The sequence below is a fragment of the Ruditapes philippinarum genome, unplaced genomic scaffold (assembly GCF_026571515.1).
Source record: "Ruditapes philippinarum isolate M1 unplaced genomic scaffold, ASM2657151v2 ctg269_1_1_1_1, whole genome shotgun sequence".
NCBI lineage: Eukaryota > Metazoa > Mollusca > Bivalvia > Venerida > Veneridae > Ruditapes > Ruditapes philippinarum.
Window position 1 is genome coordinate 455,747 of NW_026866443.1, and position 21,975 is coordinate 477,721.

Here is a 21,975-nt window from a genome sequence, read left to right on the forward strand (position 1 = left end):
GCCTAAATAAGAAAATAATTTTGCCATTTTTCTAATTATGCCAATATAAATGCCAGTGTAACTATAAGCAACAAACAGCATGTTGAATTCCAAGGCGAATCAAATACGTTTGTTGATTTGCCTTTGCTATGAATTCATTTGGAACTTCTATTAAGACAGTTCCCTTTGTTTAAGTTAATTGTCCATGTACATCTTTATAATTAAGTCCTTGCAGGAAAAATTTTACTTATTATATCAATACTGTGAAGTTCTTGAGCTGAATATCCATTGTAATGCTTTATGTATATAGCTTTTTATTGTCTCAAAATTGTCTGAATGTTGGTCAGGCTGCCTTTCATTTTCATTTTTCAAGAAAACATTGCCTATAGCTGCCTTTGTTCATTGAACACTGCTTTTATTTGTTGATTTGTTTATCCTATTTTTTAGAACCTTTAACATTAATTGTTTTATTCCTTTAAGATTTCATTGAATTTGTCTTTGCATTTGACTACTGGTATTTTATATCCAAAACAATTGCTTATCATAACATCATGACCAAAGTTACAAAATTTCTTGTTTTTATGCCCCTTAAGTATTATCATCTTTCTTGGAGAAATTTCCCATTATTCTTTAAAACAGCGTAATAAATTTTAGTTAAAGAAATAATGTATTCATGTAGAATGCAGGCATAGTATCAAACTTAGTACTAATGATATATATACTAATGTTAAAGTACTTGTCTTATTTCTGTACATTTTTTCCCCCTGATATTTGTGAATGTAGATTTTAAAACCTGCAGAATTTTAAGTTGTTGTATGTCTATATTATTTTGTACTGTACTCTGCAGGAATAAATAAAAACTTGTTCATGAAAAGTTGATGTTGCCACAGAAATTAAGGTACACAGAGATTTAAGACCATCTTCGATTGTGTTTCAAAATATAAGATTAACCTTGTAACCTTCTCATCAGGATATGACATCACCATTGATGTAACAGCCGCTATTACCACAAACATTGTGGCAATTATTTACATGACCTTTGTACAGGTAACTTTGGCAGGTGCCAATGACAAATATTAACTGCCTGTAACACATCCTGTCTGACACCAAACATTGCTACATCACACCTGTACACTCACACCTATCCGAACATCAAGTGTTTGATCGAACGCTCGCTTGCAGCACTGGTACGATTCTCATTTTAACTGGAGTTACCGCAGAAGCGTGTTAAGATGTGATATAAAAACTGAATGACTTACACCCAAGTTGAATGAACCCCTAAATATGTGTTAAAATCACTTCTGGCAATACAGAGGCTGAAAGGTACACATGCTTGAAGAGTGATTGTAATGAATGGGTTCTTTCTAGAGTATGACTTCTTTTGTTAATCTTTTGTTAAGAAATTCAGGGGAACATCATCAACAAATAAGGTCATAACATCCGGTTAAAAAAAACAGAATTCCATCCTGCACAGCTATTTTGAAAATTTTACTACAATGAAAATGATTGTTTGAAGATATAATGACATTTATTATTACATAATGTTTGCGATAATATGAGAAAATAACAGGCATTCTCCTTGAACAAAAGTAGCTTTTATCTTCTTCAAAATGTCTTATCATTAAAAAATATCATACTTTATTTTACCAGTCTTCATTTCCAGAGATTTTTATCAATTTAACCTATTTTCTATTTCTGCGAAGAAAAAAAACCAACAACCCTGCGTCTATACTGTAAACACAATGTCATGTTATCATGGTAGATCTATAGTGAAGATATTTTGATGCCTTGTAATTCATACAGGTAATGATGCTCCCCTGCAATCAACAGGTGTCCTAGCCTCATTTCCTCTTGTATTAAAACTTCTGCCTGAATTAAAATACAAGTGTAGTGAAGTTATTTCACTATAGCAGTCCAGCACCTGGTTTCTATTAAATTGAAATCAAATCAACAAGTACAGATGGCAAAATTTTGGAGGGTTATTTCGTTTGTTGCATCCTCCTTTATTTGGTACACCTCCATGCATCACAGGAGGACTGATCATCTGATGAATTGGTATTGAATAATTTCTCTAAATGTTGAAGTGTTTTTTCATTGCAAGAAGTATGTGTGTGTATGGGGAGGGGGGCAAAAATTTTCAAGGACATTTTCTTACGGGTGCAATGAAAATCAAGCACCTAAAATTGTGGTTTAAGTGGATTCCCTCTACTTCTCCATCAGGTGTGGGTGATGGGTCAAAGCCATACTAAGTTAATGTATGACCAAGCAAGTTTCATGCATGACACACAAGTAATGGTAAATTTAGAAAATGCACTGAAGTGTGACAGACCATAGTTTTTGTCACAATCAAGCTGTTTTATCAAAATGAAGCTGAACTATTGAAGCTATAGCTTAAATCCTATCAACCACCCTAAAATTGTCTTAAACTGACCTGTCCATCTTTCAATCTGTACAAAATCATTCATCATTTTAATGATAATTTCAAAATAACTACTGATTGAATAGCAAACAGTGCAGACCATGACATGCTACTCAGGACCCTTATTTTACGCAAGTAATGCCAATCGAGCACTAAAAAATTGACCGTCTCAAATCCAAAGCATATGAAATATTTGATGGGAATGAGTTATTATAAAATACGGTATCCTTAAATATTTGAAATAAAGCTGTAAATTAGGTCAGTTTATGCTTAAACCAAGACTTGAATGCAGGTTTTACCATTCCTAAAAACAAAATTTGTAATAAAGTTTAAAATAGCACATTTCAAATAATGTTCTTTCCTAAAATAAAATACAATTTTTACGATTTTAAGTTATAAGAGTATTAATTGATAGAAGAACTGATGTGCTTCCATAAAAAAATCTTTTTTGGAGCTCAGTAGTATTAAAGACCTAAATACCAAGCATTGGAAAACAATGGGTTTACAAGACATGCTATTTAACAACAGATTGTAAGAACACGTTACAGTTATTGTTGTAAGAAACACCTGTAGGATTTTTGGCACAGGAAAACACCAGTAATTAAATGAAATCATTCAAATTCTCAATCTTAGATCATTACAGCCAATCTCTGGCACTTTCCCTACCTAGCAAATGTTACAGCCCAAGCAGTCAGTATTAAACATGCTCTTGCCAGACAAGCAGGAAAGCCTACCCTCATATTTTACGACCAGTTGCTTTCACTGGTTCCGTTCAACTAAGCACAAAGTAGTAACAATACAGCCATGATAATAAAGGTAAATTGTCAAAACAGCATGGTAGTGTTTTTTTCTTCTACAAAAAAAAAGTATGTTTGTATAATCACTGTTTGGAATATCCTACACTATAGAGAAGCTTCTGAGGTACACCACTTGCATGCTAGACATTGAGCTTAGCCCTTTCACTCAATCTTCAGAAAATGGATTGATAAATAATTGGCAAAGGTGTTCCAAATCGTATTGAGCAACTGTTAAGAATTTTCAAAATGGGTTACAAAATTTGATGGACAAAATGTTATACTAGGTTCTCATAATATTCAATTTTTCTTCTGCAATTTCCTGCTTCAAATTTACCATAAATCTGCTGGAACTGTTAGCTATAAGGATTTGCTATCAGCTATAATTATACTTTTGTAGCTCTATTTTCAAACCGCCTCTGTGGTCAAACAAGCTCTATTTTCTATCTGTGCAAAATTCAACATAAATACAGCAAAAGGCCTGAATTAGGTAGACACTTTTTCACATTGGTTTCTTTTTATTTATTTTTTATTAGAAAAAAAAACAAAACAAAAAAAACCCTGAAGAAATAATAAAACACAAAATACATGTGCTGGTATCAATTTTCTTTGTTTGGCCTTATTTATTATCGGAGTCTGTTTGTGTACACTTTACATGCATTATCATGCGTTTCTGTCAATACTGGTGTGTAATAATAAAAACACCACTGATAAAAGTGCTTAAAAAATCAATTCAATCAAACAGATGCTGATGTGGAGTACTGATAACTAAAGAATTGAAGGCAATTTTGAAAATGATGATAATTATAGGCTATTATAAAAGTACAAAAAACCTGGTGGAAAAAAATAACAAGGATCAATCTTTTACGAATAAATTGATTCAAATTGAGCAGAAAATTATGAATGCTAAAAATGCTATCCGATATATTAGTCAGTTAACAAAACATGTCGCAGCTGAATGACTCGGTAATCGAATGCTGCAATGAGGCCTGTAAATAGCAAATTATTTTTTCACGTAAAATGTTTGAGAGGGGGACTAAAATTCAAAGAAAGCAGTCATAAATAACAAATAAAAATAATTTAAATAAGCTGGCTTATTCCCCTCATCATTTTGACAAAGTAATGACTTTAGTAAAAGATTTGAAAAAATAACAGATATAAGAATTATTTCATTGGCCGACAACTAAATCTGACGACTAAATGTAATACTGTAGTGTTTTAATGATATAAATTTACCCTTAAAGGAACTCCACTGAGGTAAAATAACACCTAAAAAAAACCCAATGAAATTAAAATTTCTTATATAAATAAGCTTGGGCACTTTAAACAAGAGCTGTCGGTAGGACAGCAACGCTCGACTATTCTTAGTGCTTGATAGTAAAAAAATGCTTGATAGAGTTACCTCCTCCTGTTTACAGGTTGGGGTCATGATGGTGAACAAGTGTGCAAAGTATCAAAGCCATATGTTAATGGACTTTGAAAATATTTGAACTATTACAAAAACTTTAACGTAAATTCTAAGTCGAAAAAGGGGCATAATTCTGTCAAAATGCTTGTTAGAGTTACCTCCACCTGTTTCCAGGTTGGGGTCATGATGGTGAACAAGTGTGCAAAGTTTCAAAGCCATATGTCAATGGACTTTGAAAATATTTGAACTATTACAAAAACTTTAACGTAAATTCTAAGTCGAAAAAGGGCATAATTCTGTCAAAATGCTTGATAGAGTTACCTCCTCCTGTTTACAGGTTGGGGTCATGATGTTGAACAAGTGTGCAAAGTTTCAAAGCCATATGTCAATGGACTTTGAAAATATTTGAACTATTACAAAAACTTTAACGTAAATTCTAAGTCGAAAAAGGGGCATAATTCTGTCAAAATGCTTGATAGAGTTACCTCCTCCTGTCTACAGGTTGGGGTCATGATGGTGAACAAGTGTGCAAAGTTTCAAAGCCATATGTCTATGGACTTTGAAAATATTTGAACTATTACAAAAACTTTAACATAAGTGGTTACGCCGACGCTCGGGTGACTGCAATAGCTCTACTTATTCTTATCGAATAGTCGAGCTAACAATAAATTATGCAATCTGAAAATCTGAAATTAGTCAGCCAACAATGTAGAGCCTGGTGCAGACTGCATGAATGTTTGGACTGGCCTGGCTCTATACTGGTGGCAAAGGCTGATCAGATGCGGTTTTAGCTGGTTATGGTGAATAACATAACATTTAAAGTAATAGCGCAATAGTAAATGAAATTTCAGATATAGTTTATTAATAAAACCATCAAAGTACTGGGTATGACCTCACTTTCCATAAAATAATCATTATGACATATACATTGTAAACATGCAAACAGATTAGGGGTGAGTTACCATCTAAATCTTGAAACTGTTTCAAACTGCTTTCATGCTCAACTGATTCGGCTGCTATAATTATTTAAGATTCTTATAAATTTTCTTTTATGTGTCTCCTTGGAGTATACTTTTTTCAGGCATAATGTCCACAAAATCATGATTTATCATTGTTAACTTTGCATGATCAATCACTTTCAGTTTTCATTCAGATGCCAGCTACTGATAAACAATGAAATATTACAAAATACAACCACAGCAACATCATTGCAGAACTCCCCCCCCCCCCCCCCCACACACACTGTCTGCATCAGTATTTTACTGCTTTACTACAAAGGACTGCCAATAAATCCCATTATTTATATTTTTCAGCAGTGTTTCAATCCTGGTTCATAAATCATTTCCATTTACCCAGATTTCAATATAAAGACAGGTTGTATTAAAATATGAAAACCATCTGGTTTGTGTCAGCCATTTTGTTCACGGACAATTACCTACAATTGTAAGCAGTTTCAATAAAGAAGCCAAAGAAACCATGACAATAATAATGGAAACTCAATCCTGCCTGGCGTGTGCCTAATTATTTTGGCTAGCCGTGGTTGGATGCTCAATTTTGTGGGCCATTTTAAGAGATACGCTAGTTAAGAGGTTAGTTATCTCCAGCTGGGAGAACAAGGGGCAGATAATTGGTCCTTAATGGTCATACAATGTAGCGTAAGTGGAACTGCCGATAAACTTTAATTGTCTGTAAACACAAGGTACTTCTAAAGTAGCTTTTTTCTGTCAGATAAAAACCCATTATTGTTGCCTATATCTCACCTTGGTCGTGTGCCTTAACAACTTTTAACAATTTGTCTTATCTCTTTAACATTACAAAGTATGTCAATTGGAGGTTAAACGTTATCACAAAGTGTTATCAAACAAAACAACTTCAAGTGATTTAATTAGTAGAGGCATTCCCCCATTTTGTAAATTGCTATAAAATAGTTTTTAAGGCCTGAGTATCTCAGAAAGTTTTTCTATGTTTGAAATAAAAAACATCTGGATACATAAACTACTTTCCTGGATTACTAACCAGTAATTACTAACTTCTCCCCTAAGTGATTTATATACAGTTTACTCACATCATGATTTCCGAGCAGCAGTGAGGGTTAAATGACCATTAGACTCAAGGTAAGAGATCAGTGGTCTTGGAGAAATTCTGTCTCAGCCATGGATCAAACCAGTTGGTAGGTCAGTAACATTTCTACAAATGAGCCGCATCACGACAAAACCAACATAATGGGTTTGCGACCAGCATGGATCCAGACCAGCCTGCGCATCCGTGCAGCCTGATCAGGATCCATGCTGTTCGCTTACCAACTCTATTACAAGTAGAGAAACTGATAGCGAACAGCATGGATCCTGACCAGACTGCGCTGATGCGCAGGCTGGTCTGGATCCATGCTGGTCGCAAACCCATTATGTTGGTTTTGTCGTGACACGGCTCAAATATTTCCAACTGAAACATTATGTATTACATATCAGTGTTAAGTTAGAATAGTTTTAGTTTTGTTTGATTTTACAGCAAACCAACACAATCTTAGGTCATATGGCACCAAAATAGTAAAGATGATTTGGTCACAATTACAAACTTTAACCTACAACAGCTTGCCTGCTGGAGCTAAGAGATGCATAGAATCCACTTATTCAAATCCATTTAGTCGCTTCACACCATCACACATAGGTAAACGGTGGCTGCAATTCTGATACCTCAACCCTTAAAAGCAACCCCTCAGCCACAAAAGGGAAGTTAGAATAGCATTTGAAAGAAACAGTTTAAATTGACAATTCTGTATACGCAAATGCTTATTTAGTCTTACAAAACTTGGGACCATAATTATTCAATACATTAATATTATTGTATATTATAGTTCTATAAACATAATTAGACCAATTATTTTGAAAATCTGAATTTTGATCAACATTTAAAACACAATAACCTTTTATCTGCAAAGATGATACACTGGGAGTAAACTCAAAATTAACCTTAATGTGTCTGAGCAAATGTCCATTTGCTACATGCCCAGACTGAGTATTATGCAAAAGATTTGACCATTAAAGGTGAATGGGACTCTGGACATTCAATTACAATATTTTCTATTATTTTCCACACTACAATGGAATTTCTTTGAAGCAATGCCCCCACCAGTAACTCCTATTATAACTAACAGTAAACAGGGTGGTTTGGGAGCCCTTTGATCAAACAGCAACATGTTGTGACCACCTGTCACTGTTGACTGAGGTTGACTGTGGTTGACTGTGGTCAACCTCCCTGCAGAGCGTGGGAGAGTCACAGTTAAGACAAATTTTGATCGAGGGGTGGACAGAATCTGTGTTAACATCTTTAGATAGCATCTGATAACTAAATTGACAAAGATATCTTGATAAAGTTTGAAAAACTAATGACCCGCGTTATGCATATTTACAATTACATGGTTGGGGTCGGCACCAGCGACTAGATTTAGCTGAAGAGACATATTTACACGCAGTTTGATTCGATACGATCAATAAAGATATAGTAGATTTAATGGTGATTTTAGTTTTATCTCGAACGATCAGATAATAATGTGACACAATTGTAACATTAGACAATAGTTAAAATATTTCAAATTGGCACGTTATGTTTTGTCGTGTTGCGTGTTGGTTGGGCTTGAATCCCCCATACAGAGTATTTGACCAATTGCCACATGCAAGGAATTCAGCACGCAGACGTAAACATATCAAGGCTCATGCCCAAAAATTATACGACAATTTGAAGCCAAATTTATCAAACAAATTGTTTTCATTCCGAAATACCTTGTAAACACCCCAACCAAAAGTTACTGATATACATGTATATTTTTCTATTTATACTATTTGACAACCCATTTAATAATTATAATGCCATATAGCACAGTGCAGCCAGGCCATACATAAAATGTTGGTTACTTATTATGGAAAACCCTAAAACTCCGAGCAACAGGCAAGTTCATAATAAAATGTCACACAGGGATAGAAAAATGTGCAGCCTCACCAGGACTTGAACTTGGGACCGTCGGAATATTGTTCAGTGGCTCTACTGACTGAGCTATCCGGCCGCTTACACATCTTCTCCCTTAAACAGTTCTGAACCATGACATCAAATCAGAGGTGAGAGAAATGATCATTAACTTAAATGTCCAAGATTATTAAAAATTTTCCTGGAGAAATTCTGCCTCGCCCAAGGATTGAACCTGAGTAGCTTCTGGATTACTTATCTGATGCTCTCCCTACTGAGCTTAAATAAAGTGGGCAGATACAACCCCAGGAAAATAACTACAGTAACTATAAATGTAGTGTTTATGGATACATTCCTAACCTTATCAAAATTGATACAACCCCAGGAAAATAACCACTGTAGTGTTTATGAACAATTAAAATTATACAATCCTAACCTTACTAAAATTGTACATTTTGCTCAAAATTGGCTAGCTTAAATTGTGCTGTTTTTTGTGTTGTTTTTTTTAACAATCTGTACAAAATACTGTTCAAGGCCTTTGTTTTAATCATGAAATATAGAGCAGATAAAAAAGATCACATTCCAGTAGACATCAAACACTTTCATCTTCTCTGATAACTAAATTAAGAAGCTTCAATCCCCATATTAATGGCAGTATTAATTTATTTTTCATGTGCATATGGTATTCATAATGAAAATATTATTTTTGTGGTTATTTACCATTAAATTTTATGTCTAACTGTTCTAAAGTTATCCGAAACCTAAAAGAGAGGGGTTTAAAAAGAGAAAACTATAAAAACCAGTCCATATCTGATGAACATATCTAGACACAGTCGCATTTAATGACAGATAACCCCACCAGGTGGCCTGAAGTGTGCCCTTGACAGATGGCACACGACCAGCCAATAAAAGCTTCACTCTCATTGGTCGAGTGTTAGCTCTCAGTGAACTTTAAAAGGTAAACAAATTGAATTCAACAAAAGAACGGTTGTCAATATGGTCCGTAACCTTTATAAGGCATGGTGAGTTTTTGTAATTTTCGTGTTATCTGCATCAAAGATTATTAGGTACCGTTGTCTGTCGACCGGCACAAAGGGCCCCAGACCAGATTTTTGGAGGGAAATTCCGTCATTTCTGATTTCAGGTGTAAAATTTGGTACAGGTGCAAACTTTACAATCAGACATTGAATACAAAAGATAAAAAACAAGAATTCCAGCATTCAACTTATCAGGTGCAAAATAAGAAATACAATACTAATGAATCTCTATAGACCAGTGAAAAAAAACTGGTTGAAATTTTTATTACCTGTAGAAACCAGCTCGCTAATTATTAGATTCTTTGTTTGCCTAATGGCTCCATAAATTCTTATTTTGTTGATAAATTACGACAACAACGCAAGCTGCAAGCTTCAAGTTTATTCGTATGCACATGAAAATAACATCATTTTCACAATATTTACCGCATTTTTTCTATTCCTGATAAATAAAAACTTTTTATTTCACAAAACACATCTCAAATTAACACCATAAAATTTGAGATTACAAAAAAACAAGTGTTAGATTTTAATTTTTCAAACATAAAAAATATTGCCATTATGACCATACTTAATCAAAAGCAGAAAAACGTTACTAAAAATTATCCATTTATAGATTTAAAAGCATAAAAAATCACATAATTTTAGATAGTTGCTATGAAAGGCGCACTACATTAATGAATTGGCTCCCTTTAATACATTAAAGGCACAGGACAACTATGAGTATGTCATGTTATAAAAGTGGACTTTGCGGATGAGTTATTTAAAAGCATGCACAGTGGTTTAGTGGCAACAATGTCTGACTACAGACCCAGAGATAGCAAGTTCAATCTTAAACTTTACTCTGATTAAACTAACTTTTAGTCTCTTGAATGAGACTTTACAAAAAAAAGTCCCTCAAAATTACAGCCATGGACTTGCATTTTAAGAAGAATTTCAAGAACCATGCACTATGTAATTATTTCTTCTGAAATGTTGCACATTCCATGTAAAATATAAATTTTGAAAAAAGTTTACTCCATTTAATTTCTTTAGTTTATACCAATTTGTTTTAGTTTGATTGTGTTGGAAGATTATATAATAAGCTTATTGTACGTAGCACCCTCGAATCAGTTCCTGGAACCAACCAGTACTTAAAACAATGAGTGTAAAGTTTTTTTTGCTCACAGAAACAACAGCTTGCCTTTGACAGGGTTTAATTTGTACCCATGTAGCAAGCAATCCTTAGATTACTAGTCCGACACGTGAACCACTCTGCCATGTCGCCACCTTCGAAGATTTCTTTGACTATATATTTGGTAAAAGTGCAAAATATTTCTGACAGACCAAAAATTTTTAACCCTTATTTTAAAACTATGAAGATAATGAGAGGTTTAAATAAAAGTTTGTGGATCTTGGATCTATCTTAGATACTTATTTAACTTTGTATCATACCTTTTTTTCTTTTCAAAATCAAATTTTCTCAGGGGGTGGCGGTGGGAAAATGACTAAAATTATTCTTTGAGGGCGAGAATAATTCTATCATGAAAGGAAAGCCTTTTCCGTGGTATGAATCTTATCTACGTATAATCACACTGGTATTATGGGTAAAATAAAATATTTATAAGCTTTTTATTCATTGACGACACCTATAATTCAATCGAAAGAAATAAATTGTCTCTCCAAATTATGCTTTCTCTTTTGTGGTTGGGTAGATTAAAGCAAGACCCGTTAGATTCCTCCGACAGATAACTCGGTAATCATTTTCTAAATACATCTTCAATGAACCACCCGTAAAGCCGATTAAAATCTAACAAGTACTAAAATTTAACATAAAGACATCATAAAGACAATGATAAAATATTTATACTTTTATGTGTTTATCATTGAATAATGCACTTCTGTTTAACAATAGGTGATCAATTATCTAACAATGGTTTATAATCTGATAAAACACTTCACAGTGCACGAGGTCACCGTACTTGACAAATAAAGACGAGCCGCCTGGGTTGAAGCAGGTGCCCTTTTCTGAAGAGATCTGCCGACAAAGCCAATATTATACGTTTAGTTAAACCCAATTAGGCCGTGCCAAATCTTTTTGTTTGTCAAAGCCATATGTTGTTCATTTTCTTTTTTAATTTTAAAGTGTTTTTTGTTTTTTGTTTTTTTCATTTGGGATAACAATCCACAGTCATAACTGTTGTTATATTGTAACTTTTTGTAAGTTTTACGAATAAGTTTAAGTAAAACATTAGCGGAGTATTTCAATACCTATTTCAACACATCAGCTAGGTACATGTTTGTAGATTGAACCTTCTTTCCTCCCAAGAAAGAATTCAAAGCAGTGCCATACATTTGATAAATTCAGGGGGAATTTTGGTCATCTAAACCCACTGAAAAAGGATTCCCCCTCTTTACAAGGAAAAATTGGTTTGGGGATATTTATTGCTACAGTCCATGGTTATATGGTAACTGACCAGCTTTCCTGTAGTAGGAAGACACTGGGTTCTCCTCCATGCATTATTTCTGCATGAGACTAAAACCATCAACCTTGCTGGTTAGCCTCCTCACATGAAGAATTCAATGTTCCCAGATGTAATGCAAACTCTTAGCAGTGGGACCAGTGGTTTAAAGTCTGAGAGAACATGCATAGCCATTTGGCCACAGATGCCCTGTGTTTGAGGAGAAGTCTGTGTATATATTTCCTGCATCATAACGATTAATTTATTAAGATATTTTAATACATAATATGTTTACCTTCTTAAGGCTAATTCAATAAATAGGTTAGAGAAATTATTCTCAGAAAGAAGGAAAATATATCTCAAAGAATATGCTATAAATAGTATGGCATTTCAATTAAAACAACTTTCAAATTTAAAAATTTACAAAAATATATTTGAAACCAGCAATCTACAGTAATTAGCTTTCAAATAACCTCTTTTTTCTTTTTCACCCACCTCAATAAATCATGGGCTGTCATTGCTTTATAAATCAATTAATTGTCAATTAGCTGAAACAAATGATCCTAGAATATCAATAAATGATAAAATGATATCATTGAAACTCATAGCATGTAAAATCCCTGGAGGGGATGTAAAACAAATTCTCTCCATTTGTACTGCTTTACAATCATAGGGGATAGAATACATTTGAATTAAATATCATTAGCCTTATCCCTACCGTATTTACAGGTAAAAAAGGGGATACTGATAGGACACGCCCCCCTTTTACAGACAGCAGCCTCCTCATTGGTCCATTTCATTAACTGTAACGGCAGATTGCACTGACATATTGGCCTAATCAATAGTCCTTCAAATAAACCGCTGATTATCTATAAACGCTTTACACTACCAGTACTTCATTTATTAAATATGCTTTTGAAAAAATTGTTGATATAGTGTATTTAATCGGGACTGTTTTATTCAACTGTTGGCACAAGGATATTTATTTCAGACGTGGATGGATTATTATTCATATATTTTTTCAGCAAACTCTTTATTGATTTAGACATCAGAAGAAGACTTACTAATATTTAAGACTTATTGAAAGTATCAAACTAATAGAAAAGGACAGAAAAATATTGAAATTAATTGAATTATACCAGGAATTGTTGGAAATAAAAGGAAATTTAACAAATTTGTAAGAAATTTATAGAAATAGAGACTTAAAAACTTCAAACTCTCTGAAACAAGTTGACCAAGGTACCTTGAGTTTGCAGAAAAGTTTATATTGGTGAATAATTATAAAATTGGAGCACAATAACAAAATTGGTGAACAATAACAAAACTGGTGAACAATAACAAAATTGGTGAACAATTACAAAATTGGCGAACAATAATAAAATTTCTTCATTTTTTACTGTTAAAGGTTGGATCATTTTGCTACTTTGACTGTTGTTGAAAATTGGGATAAATAAACAAAACAAATATGCTGCCTCATAGATAAATGGATTAAATCTACTCATCAATTATAGGAATATATTTTTCTACATATGATCCTTCATGCGAAAAATTCAAGAGATATTCCCAAAGGTATGGTATCTAATTAATCATTTTTTATACATTTTAACTTTGAAAAAAAAAGGAAAGTTTTCTTAAAGGCCAATACCTACATACTTTTGCAAATAATAAACCAATGTAATTATATAACATGATATAGTACAGAAAAAATACCATAACTCTTTTTTTTGTATTTCTGAAACAGCTAGAATAACACCGAGTCTATTTTTGACACTAAAAACTTAGAATGTCTCTTAAACTGAACTTATCTACTTGTATGAATTTAGCACAGTTAATTGTTTAAAAGAAGAAAAAATGGTGTTCATGATGGGCCTTTAACAGAGTACTTAAAAGATGAAGTCAGGAGATAACTTTGAAATTAAATCATATGAAGATGGGTTATTAGTAACTATCTGTCAACGTTAAAACTTACGAGCTTCAAAAAACTACAACAATTATACAATGTCATTGATGCAAAGACATTTAAATGTATATGTCTTTTAAAATGATTATTTACATATTTTGACATTAAATTTTGTAAAAGATGTATTACATGTATTTTAAGTTATATGTTTTATGTCATGTTTTAAAATCATCAAAGTTATAAATGCAAATATTACCATACTTAAAAGTCTCGTATATTTTCTACTATGACATCAAAACTTTGATTCATTTGATTTATAAATTACCCATTTTCTTTAAGTAGATCTACTAAAGGATTCACAAAATGTTGTGTCACAACTTAACAAAAAGATTTAAATGGATTTTAAACCCATGGCAATGTCATTTTTCTGTAAAAGACTCAAATACTATAAATAAAAGAGAATGCATGGGCTGACATACACTCACTGTTAACCACTTGACCCTCTGACCATGGGTTTGAGTCCTACAATGGACTCAATGTGAGGCAGCTCAGGTTCATAATAACTTACATTTAGGTCCAGAAAGTTGGTGGTTCTACTAGGTTGCCTGATAATGCCAATAATAATATACAGTTGGAATATAAAAGCTGCCATATGACCTAAACTGTGGTATTGGTGTGACTTAGAACCCCACAAAATTAGAAAAATTTACAAACTAGAAATGTGTCCATAGGACACAGGTGCCCCCTTATATTGTTGTTTTGGGAAAATGCGACAGTAGTATGGACAATTATGAAGGGCAAAGCTATTTCCCCGTCCCGAAAGTAAGGGCATAAAAAATTAAATTGGCAAGAAAGGCTATGCAGAAATACATTTCAATGTTTAAAATTCAAATCTAATTAAAATGACATTGTCACATTTTAAGTAAATTTGTAAATTCAAGTTTTCTTCATTTCGAAATTTTTGTTTTTAATTAAGTAAACTGACTTACAATGCTGAACTTAAACAACCTGTAAGTTTTAAGGTTATCTCTTATTATTGTTTCATAACTGATAAACAAACTTCAATCACAATTAAAACTTCATTGATTACCACTGGTATCAATAATCAATAACAATTTTCTCTCTTTTATCATCAATTTTCTTCATTGTTTATTTAATAATCAAACTATATCTATATTTTTGCTTAATAGTTGGACAATATTTTACCTTGCCAAGAATTTTAAGCTGTCATGATTAAGGATGTAATCTTTTATCAATAACCCTAACACCATTGCACTCTTTCTTGGTATAAAATTATTTATTTTAGCTAAACGAACGATTGTGTAATTATCTGTACCACTCCAAAGTCTGTTGCCTGTACCTAAACCAGTACAGGTGTTGTGCCAGGACCCTTATAGTTAGGGCTTGAACCCAAGATCCCTAGGATCAAGTCTGATGCCTGTACCTAACCAGTATAGGTGTTGTGCCAGGACCCCAGTTAGGGTTTGAACGCATTTAGATCCCTAGGATCAAGTCTGATGCCTGTACCTAACCAGTACAGGTGTTGTGCCAAGACCCCAGTTAGGGTTTGAACCCAAGATCCCTAGGATCAAGTCTATCATGCCTGTAACTAACCAGTACAGGTGTTGTGCCAGGACCCCAGTTAGAGTTTGAACCCAAGATCCCTAGGATCAAGTCTGATAACCAGTACAGGTGTTTGTGCCAGGACCCAAGTAAGGGCTTGAATCAAAGATCCCCTAAGGTTCAAGTCTGATGCCTGTTACTAACCAGTACAGGTGTTGTACCAGGACCCCAGTTAGGGCTTGAACCGAAGATCCTTAGGTTGAGAGGCAGACACTGTTTAACCACTCTGCTTTATTTCAGTTTCCATTGATGATTATCTGAGTACAATTTTCAGTTACTAAATTCAGTTTCAAGTGCACCTGTTAATTAATTTCCAGACTTTAAATTGGGTTATTTATTTCTTTAAACCTGTTTGAAGTACCGGTATGAAGATTTTAATATTACCAGTCATTTTTATAAAATTGGAGACTTTACAAACTGGTTTCTTCTGTATATCTGAAGATATCGAGGCTCCATGCATCCTTATATTAATTAGCTTGAGCACAATACCAGAGGTCTGACATGCCTCAAGGATTGAGTCTGGCTAAACCTGTACATCTATCTAGCTAAAGTTGATTCATTTATTCATTTGTTGGTTGATTAAAGATATATAAGGTAATTTTCCATCTTTACTTCTTGAGGAAGATCCCAGAAGTCCCTAAAATTGTTGTATTTTTAGATTTATATTTCACTGTCATATTCAAATAAATATATATATTTCACTGTTATATTTCAGACTGACTTGAGGGCAGCATGGCCAGACCAGATGACAACACCATCGTGTTCTTTCTCCTTGTATTTATCAATCAACTAGCTTCATTAACAGGTAAGCTTCAAACATAATGTCCTTACTTATACCTTGTTCCAATTTTACTTCTATTCAATCTCATAAAAAAGTCAGACTGGAAACCTTATACTGGTTCCTCGAACGAGGCCAAACTGAAAATGTTGCAAACTTAGTTTGATTGAGTCTATATTCTATTTGTGAATGGCAGTGGTAAATTTAAGGTCTATAATGAAGGTCTCACAAGTTGTCAGAAGTGAGAATAGTGACCAGTCCTCTGACACCTGAGTTCCAAGCAAACCTGTAGTTTGACCAGATTCTATAGCATACTGGTAGGCTGCAAAATTTAAGTGTTTTGATATTGAAATTTCTTAAAACTTCCATTGGAATGGTGTTGAAGTATTAAAACTTTTTTAACTTCCACAGGACTGGTGTTGAAGTATTAAAACTTTTTTAACTTCCACAGGACTGGTGTTGAGGTACTATTAAAACTTTTTTTTTCTAATATCACTGTCTTGAGCCTCAGGATTTTCAGGGCAGTTCCTGACAAACCAAATGACTGATAACTGAGTTTGAGCTGAGAAATTTTCTGTATAACCTCAAACATTTTGTCTTTCAAAGGTGAGAAGAAGAGTGACCAATTTTACCCAATTAATGATTCTGAAAAGTGTATTAAATGTGTAAAAATCTCAGCTTGTAAAAAAAGGTGCGAGAAAAAGCGTTATAATGATCTTCAATCCAGAAATTAGGTTTCTGTAAGAAAGGTGAGAGAAAATAATGAGCAAAATTTGAGGGTCTATTGCAAAACTGTTGTAAGTCCTTATTTATTTCATATAAGTTACTGCAGTTTTGCGGTCAACCCTCAACATGTGAGCCCACTCGTGTAACACATGCTCCATGCTATTGTTATATTCTTCCCAATACAAATTACATAACCTTCTCACCTCTCTACATTCCTTCATATAATATAAACTCATTAAAACATATACTACAATACCTGTATACCTTCGAGAGACAATACTAATCAATATTATATTTATGTTACAATCTTTCCTGCCATCAAAACATGTTACATTCCAACTTAATTTGTATAATAATCTACTGCTTTAAATATGGAACATTGTATGTTATAAGGTTTTCAATGTCAACAAGTAACAAATGGGCTTAAAATGAGGCAGTACTTTTGTGACAACTCTATTGTTCTCTGTAGCCACGTAAAAGCCTTACAGAATGAATGACACCAAAGAGAAAGTACAGTTACCTATTGTTAGTCTAGCAACATAAGTATACAAATGTAAGCTCTGTACTGACAGACAGTTTGAGAGTATCACTGCAGGATGGAATCTATAAGTGCCCCTGTTTAGGCAGTTTTTTTAAGACTTCATTTTTACCCAATTTCATTTCTAAAATTGACAAACTGGGACTTTAATCTTGACATATGCTATAGAGTTATACTCCTTCTCTAACATTCAATATGCAAATGCAATTTATATTTAAATCAACTCTAACCTAACAAAGAATTGTTTAGTCAATATGAAATGTTCAGCATCATATCTTTGATTTTCTCCAGGGAACAAGCATTTGTTTACTCTTTGCAAACATTTCTATGACTCAGATTGAACCCATGCAAGCTCTTGTAGGACCCAGATTTGAGGAACCAATATTTGATTTCAATAACCATTTACATCTTGTACACATTTTGACTCTTGTGTTCATTATATTTACAGAGCACTTATAGAGCATATTTGTTGAATAAATTGTCAAGGAAAATTATTTGCTAACTACTTGAATACTACTACTATGACCACTTTGTACTATCACAAGTTGTCATTTTATACGAAATAAATAGCAGATAATAAAAACAACAGAAGAAATGTGTCAAATAAAATCATTAAACTTGACCTTAATGGTACCAGTCTGATATGATTTATTTTCAACAATCTGATTGGTCAATTTCAAGATTTATTTCAAAATCAGCCAATCAAATGCAAGAATTCCAAGACTGGTTCCGTTTATCAATTTATATCATGAGAATTCTGTACCAAGTCTGTTGGAAATTTTTGCACATGGCAGGTGTCCATATATTTGCCATTAGCCTCATTAATGCAAAGCTTTTGTGCATTAAACACAAAAGAAAATCTAGTCTATAATTTGAACAATTATATTCTGAAAAGCGAGCTCTGAATTTATGATCAGAGCATCTTTATCAAGGCTTTCAATTCTTCACTGGTTTCAAACATTTTGTTTGAAACATCTTTTTATGAAAGAGGCTATTTATGGATAACCTTGTTAAAAATACAAAATATAGAACTTCATGTTACTTATCAAGCCAATATCAAGTACTCCAATATTCCATTTGACAGCATGCATCTGAATATTTAAAATACATTTGTCTAAAAAATGTAATCAAACTAATTGATAGTCTCAAAAGACATGACTTAGAACCTGAGGGGAATGTTTTCTGTTTCATAGCAACATGAACTTTTCAAGTTCCGTACAACAATTGTTACCCATTTATAGTTTTGGTTGTTTCTTTGTTGCTTTTTTCAAATCTGCAAATTACTAAAAATAATCTGTGAAGAATGACAATTGAAGTGATATCAGCTTTTTATGCAAACTTTGACTCCATATAAAACTCAAAAGTTATACACTTTGCAAAATCAAAATGACCTGAGTAAGTCAAACAGTCTCTACAGGCTAAAACTATGGGAATTTAAAGGCATATGTAATTTACAGTAGTTCTTTCTTCATTTACTTTCAGGCGAGACAGTGAGCGAATGCTTCAATGGTTCCCAGAGGTCGCTGCAGATCAGGTGTGGTACCGGGCACATGTTACGTATAACTAAAGCGTTTTACGGCTACAGTGATCGAGGACTGTGTTCGTATTCACCCGGAGACTGTACTCAGGGCGAGCATGAGGCGTACCCATGCACGGGGCGTGACACGTGTAGCATTAACCTACCAAGCGGCAGTTTTGGTCGGAAATTAACAAACTGTGATAATAGATACAGCACTTATTTCCAAGTGGAATACTCGTGCGAAAAAGGTATGATAATTTAATACATTTAGCATCTGCAAATTAATACAAACTTTACACTTCACATATAAAAATATATATGCAATCAATACATAAACAGTCATCATCAAAATTTCATGTGGTTACTTAACCCTGTGATAACAGAAATAGGTCTGTGTCCACAAGTTAAAGAAAGGGGTGGGGTTTTTGGGGAAAAACTTCAGTAACTTCACAACTGTTGATGAGGGAAATAGCAGGTTTGGTCTAAAATCACTGATCAACAGCTAAAATATGTTAACATTGATTAAAGTCAACTGAGATTTCATTTTGTAGACACTGATTATCAACCATGTGACAAATTGGTTTCTCAATTCCAGCATCTTTATTGGGGAGATTTAATTTTTCAGCTTGCTCATGAGGCTGCTAATTTGTTTTCTGGAGGAATTTCATGTAGAAATTACGGCATGTTTTTTTTTACAACCAATACTCACGCCCTTCCCTGGTAATGTAATAGAAGCTTATAAATAGTAACATATATTCAGGATCTGTGGATGGTCACGGTCACATAAATCAAGGTTTTATAAATGCATGATATACAATACTGTCCTTAAACCAAACTTTTTATTTTTTTATTTTTTATTTGGTTAAATGTTGCATCAACACAGTATAGGTGACTTTCCGTAGAACCACCGACATTCTGTAACTTTTTCTTTAGACTAAAATGTAGGTTTTCTGTTTTCATCATCAACAGTAATGTCCTGATATGATACTACTGAAATAACATGTTTTTTTGGCATTACATAAATTGTGCTTTATTCAACATTGCATTGTTCTTCTTTAAATATCTGATTTGCATAAAAGATAGCTGTTTATTAAATGCTTTAAGGAGAAATACCTTAAGAAGGCAAACCACAAATTAAACAGATATCTTAGTTAAGAAATACCTTGAGGAAGCAAACCACAATTTAAACAGATATCATGTTGCAAATGTTGATAAGCATTATTTTATATTACATGTATAGTAAGGTTTTCTGGCCATAGTATTACAGGCGTACAAATCATGACCTTAGTGCAGTAACAGGTTAAGTCCTTCTTAATTTAATAGGAGATAGGAGTTATTGCACTAAGGTGATGAAATGTCTCTTATATTATAATCCACCCACATGTTTGTTAATTTATTTCTACTGTTTAAACTACTCAATCATACCAAAAATAAGAATTCTTCTTACAAAACTGTAAATCAAACCTTAACAATGTTTATAGATTCAAAAACTTTAAAACCCAAAATAAGAAATAGCCATTTGACTGGAAAAAATTTGTTAACAGTGTTGGTATTTTTTTTCTGTAAAGCAATCTGTAGTAACTTCTTTAACTTTCTCTTACAGAATCAAATGTTCCCGAATTAACAAACACAATTAAAAGAATTTACACCTTACACAGGTTTAAATTAGTGCTGTCAACTAAAATTAAGAAAAATTCAGAGTTTGAAAACACCTAATTTGTCAACTTTACTAAATTACAAGAGGACAGTTGTTAATTTGTGGGCAGGACTTTTAATTTCATCAGTTTTTTTTTGGTGTACAAATTAAATCACATGGAATAGGGTGTGCCTGAGGAGGATTACCATGCTCTTACTCAAATCTTAAATAATTCTACTAAAAAAAGCATGATACAAACAGTTCAGTTTCATAATCCTTTGAATTATAAAAATATGTACAGCTTATTTCTTAGAAAACAGAGCAATGTTTTTATTAAATATAATTATATAAAATATGTTTCTGAAAAAACTCCTAATAATCACAAAAACAACATTGATTTTGGCCATAAATTTTAAGTCAGTCTTGCAAATTTGAGAAAGGCCACAAAATAATTCTTGATTGATTTTAGAATGACCTTTATCACAGTTTGGCAAAGTTTAAGTCTGCAGAAATTGCCACTTTATAATGGAAATGCAATTGTTATATATATATATATTTCTACTGACAGTCACCAATTTATTGTATTGCCTTATTGGTACCCAACTTAACACCCCAGTTACACAGACCCATCGGTGATTGATCGGTAGTTTTTTTAGCCAAATTATGTAGTGAACCGATGACAACGTATTTAACACCGATATCACCTATTGGTCACCTGTTTTCCACCTATCAACTGCTATTGGGGAAAGATAAGTTTCATCGGTGAAAAATAACCGATTGGGATTTTTAAACATGCTTAAAATTCTCAATCGGTGAAAATATTTTACAAATAACCGACAGCAACCTATATGCAAGCTCTTAATCATCGATATCGCCGATCGGACAAAGATAACCAAATATTAATCACCGGCCATATCTGACGGAAAGTGTTTAACCACTGATGACTAGCTATCAAACACCGATTAATCAGCGTTACGCCCGATTTAGCTCCGATTTACAAACGATGAAAACCGATAGTATTTCAGCATTTAATCATCGACCCAACCCCGTTTGAGTTTGCTTTCTGTTACCGATGGCCGTTTACACAGAAAACCAGAAAAAAATCACGCATGACAACCGATCATAAATTTAAAATTAAATGACCGATTTGGGACCGACCGTCTGTGTAACTGGTCCCTAACTAAATTAATCAATCAATTCAATAATTTAATAATAAATAT

At 33.2% G+C, this 21,975-nt stretch overlaps 2 protein-coding genes across 5 annotated transcripts in view; one reads left to right on the forward strand and one right to left on the reverse strand.

Annotated features, from left to right (window-relative positions):
* The window catches only part of LOC132732489 (activating signal cointegrator 1 complex subunit 3-like), a 238,080-nt gene that overhangs the window by 32,055 nt on the left and 184,050 nt on the right, over positions 1–21,975 (reverse strand). The window lies entirely within an intron of this gene.
* LOC132732475 (mannan-binding lectin serine protease 2-like) overlaps positions 1–21,975 on the forward strand; it is a 39,396-nt gene that overhangs the window by 9,594 nt on the left and 7,827 nt on the right. The window contains exons 1-3 of one of the 4 annotated variants that reach the window (XM_060718901.1): positions 6,752–6,774; positions 16,274–16,363; positions 19,083–19,367. In XM_060718901.1, coding sequence (XP_060574884.1) covers positions 16,291–16,363; positions 19,083–19,367 — 358 coding nt within the window. In that variant the 5' untranslated portion in view covers positions 6,752–6,774; positions 16,274–16,290. Of the gene's footprint in view, positions 1–6,751; positions 6,775–9,512; positions 9,583–12,920; positions 13,605–16,273; positions 16,364–19,082; positions 19,368–21,975 lie in introns of those variants that run through there. The other 3 variants (XM_060718900.1, XM_060718899.1, XM_060718898.1) reach the window with 3 other exon arrangements.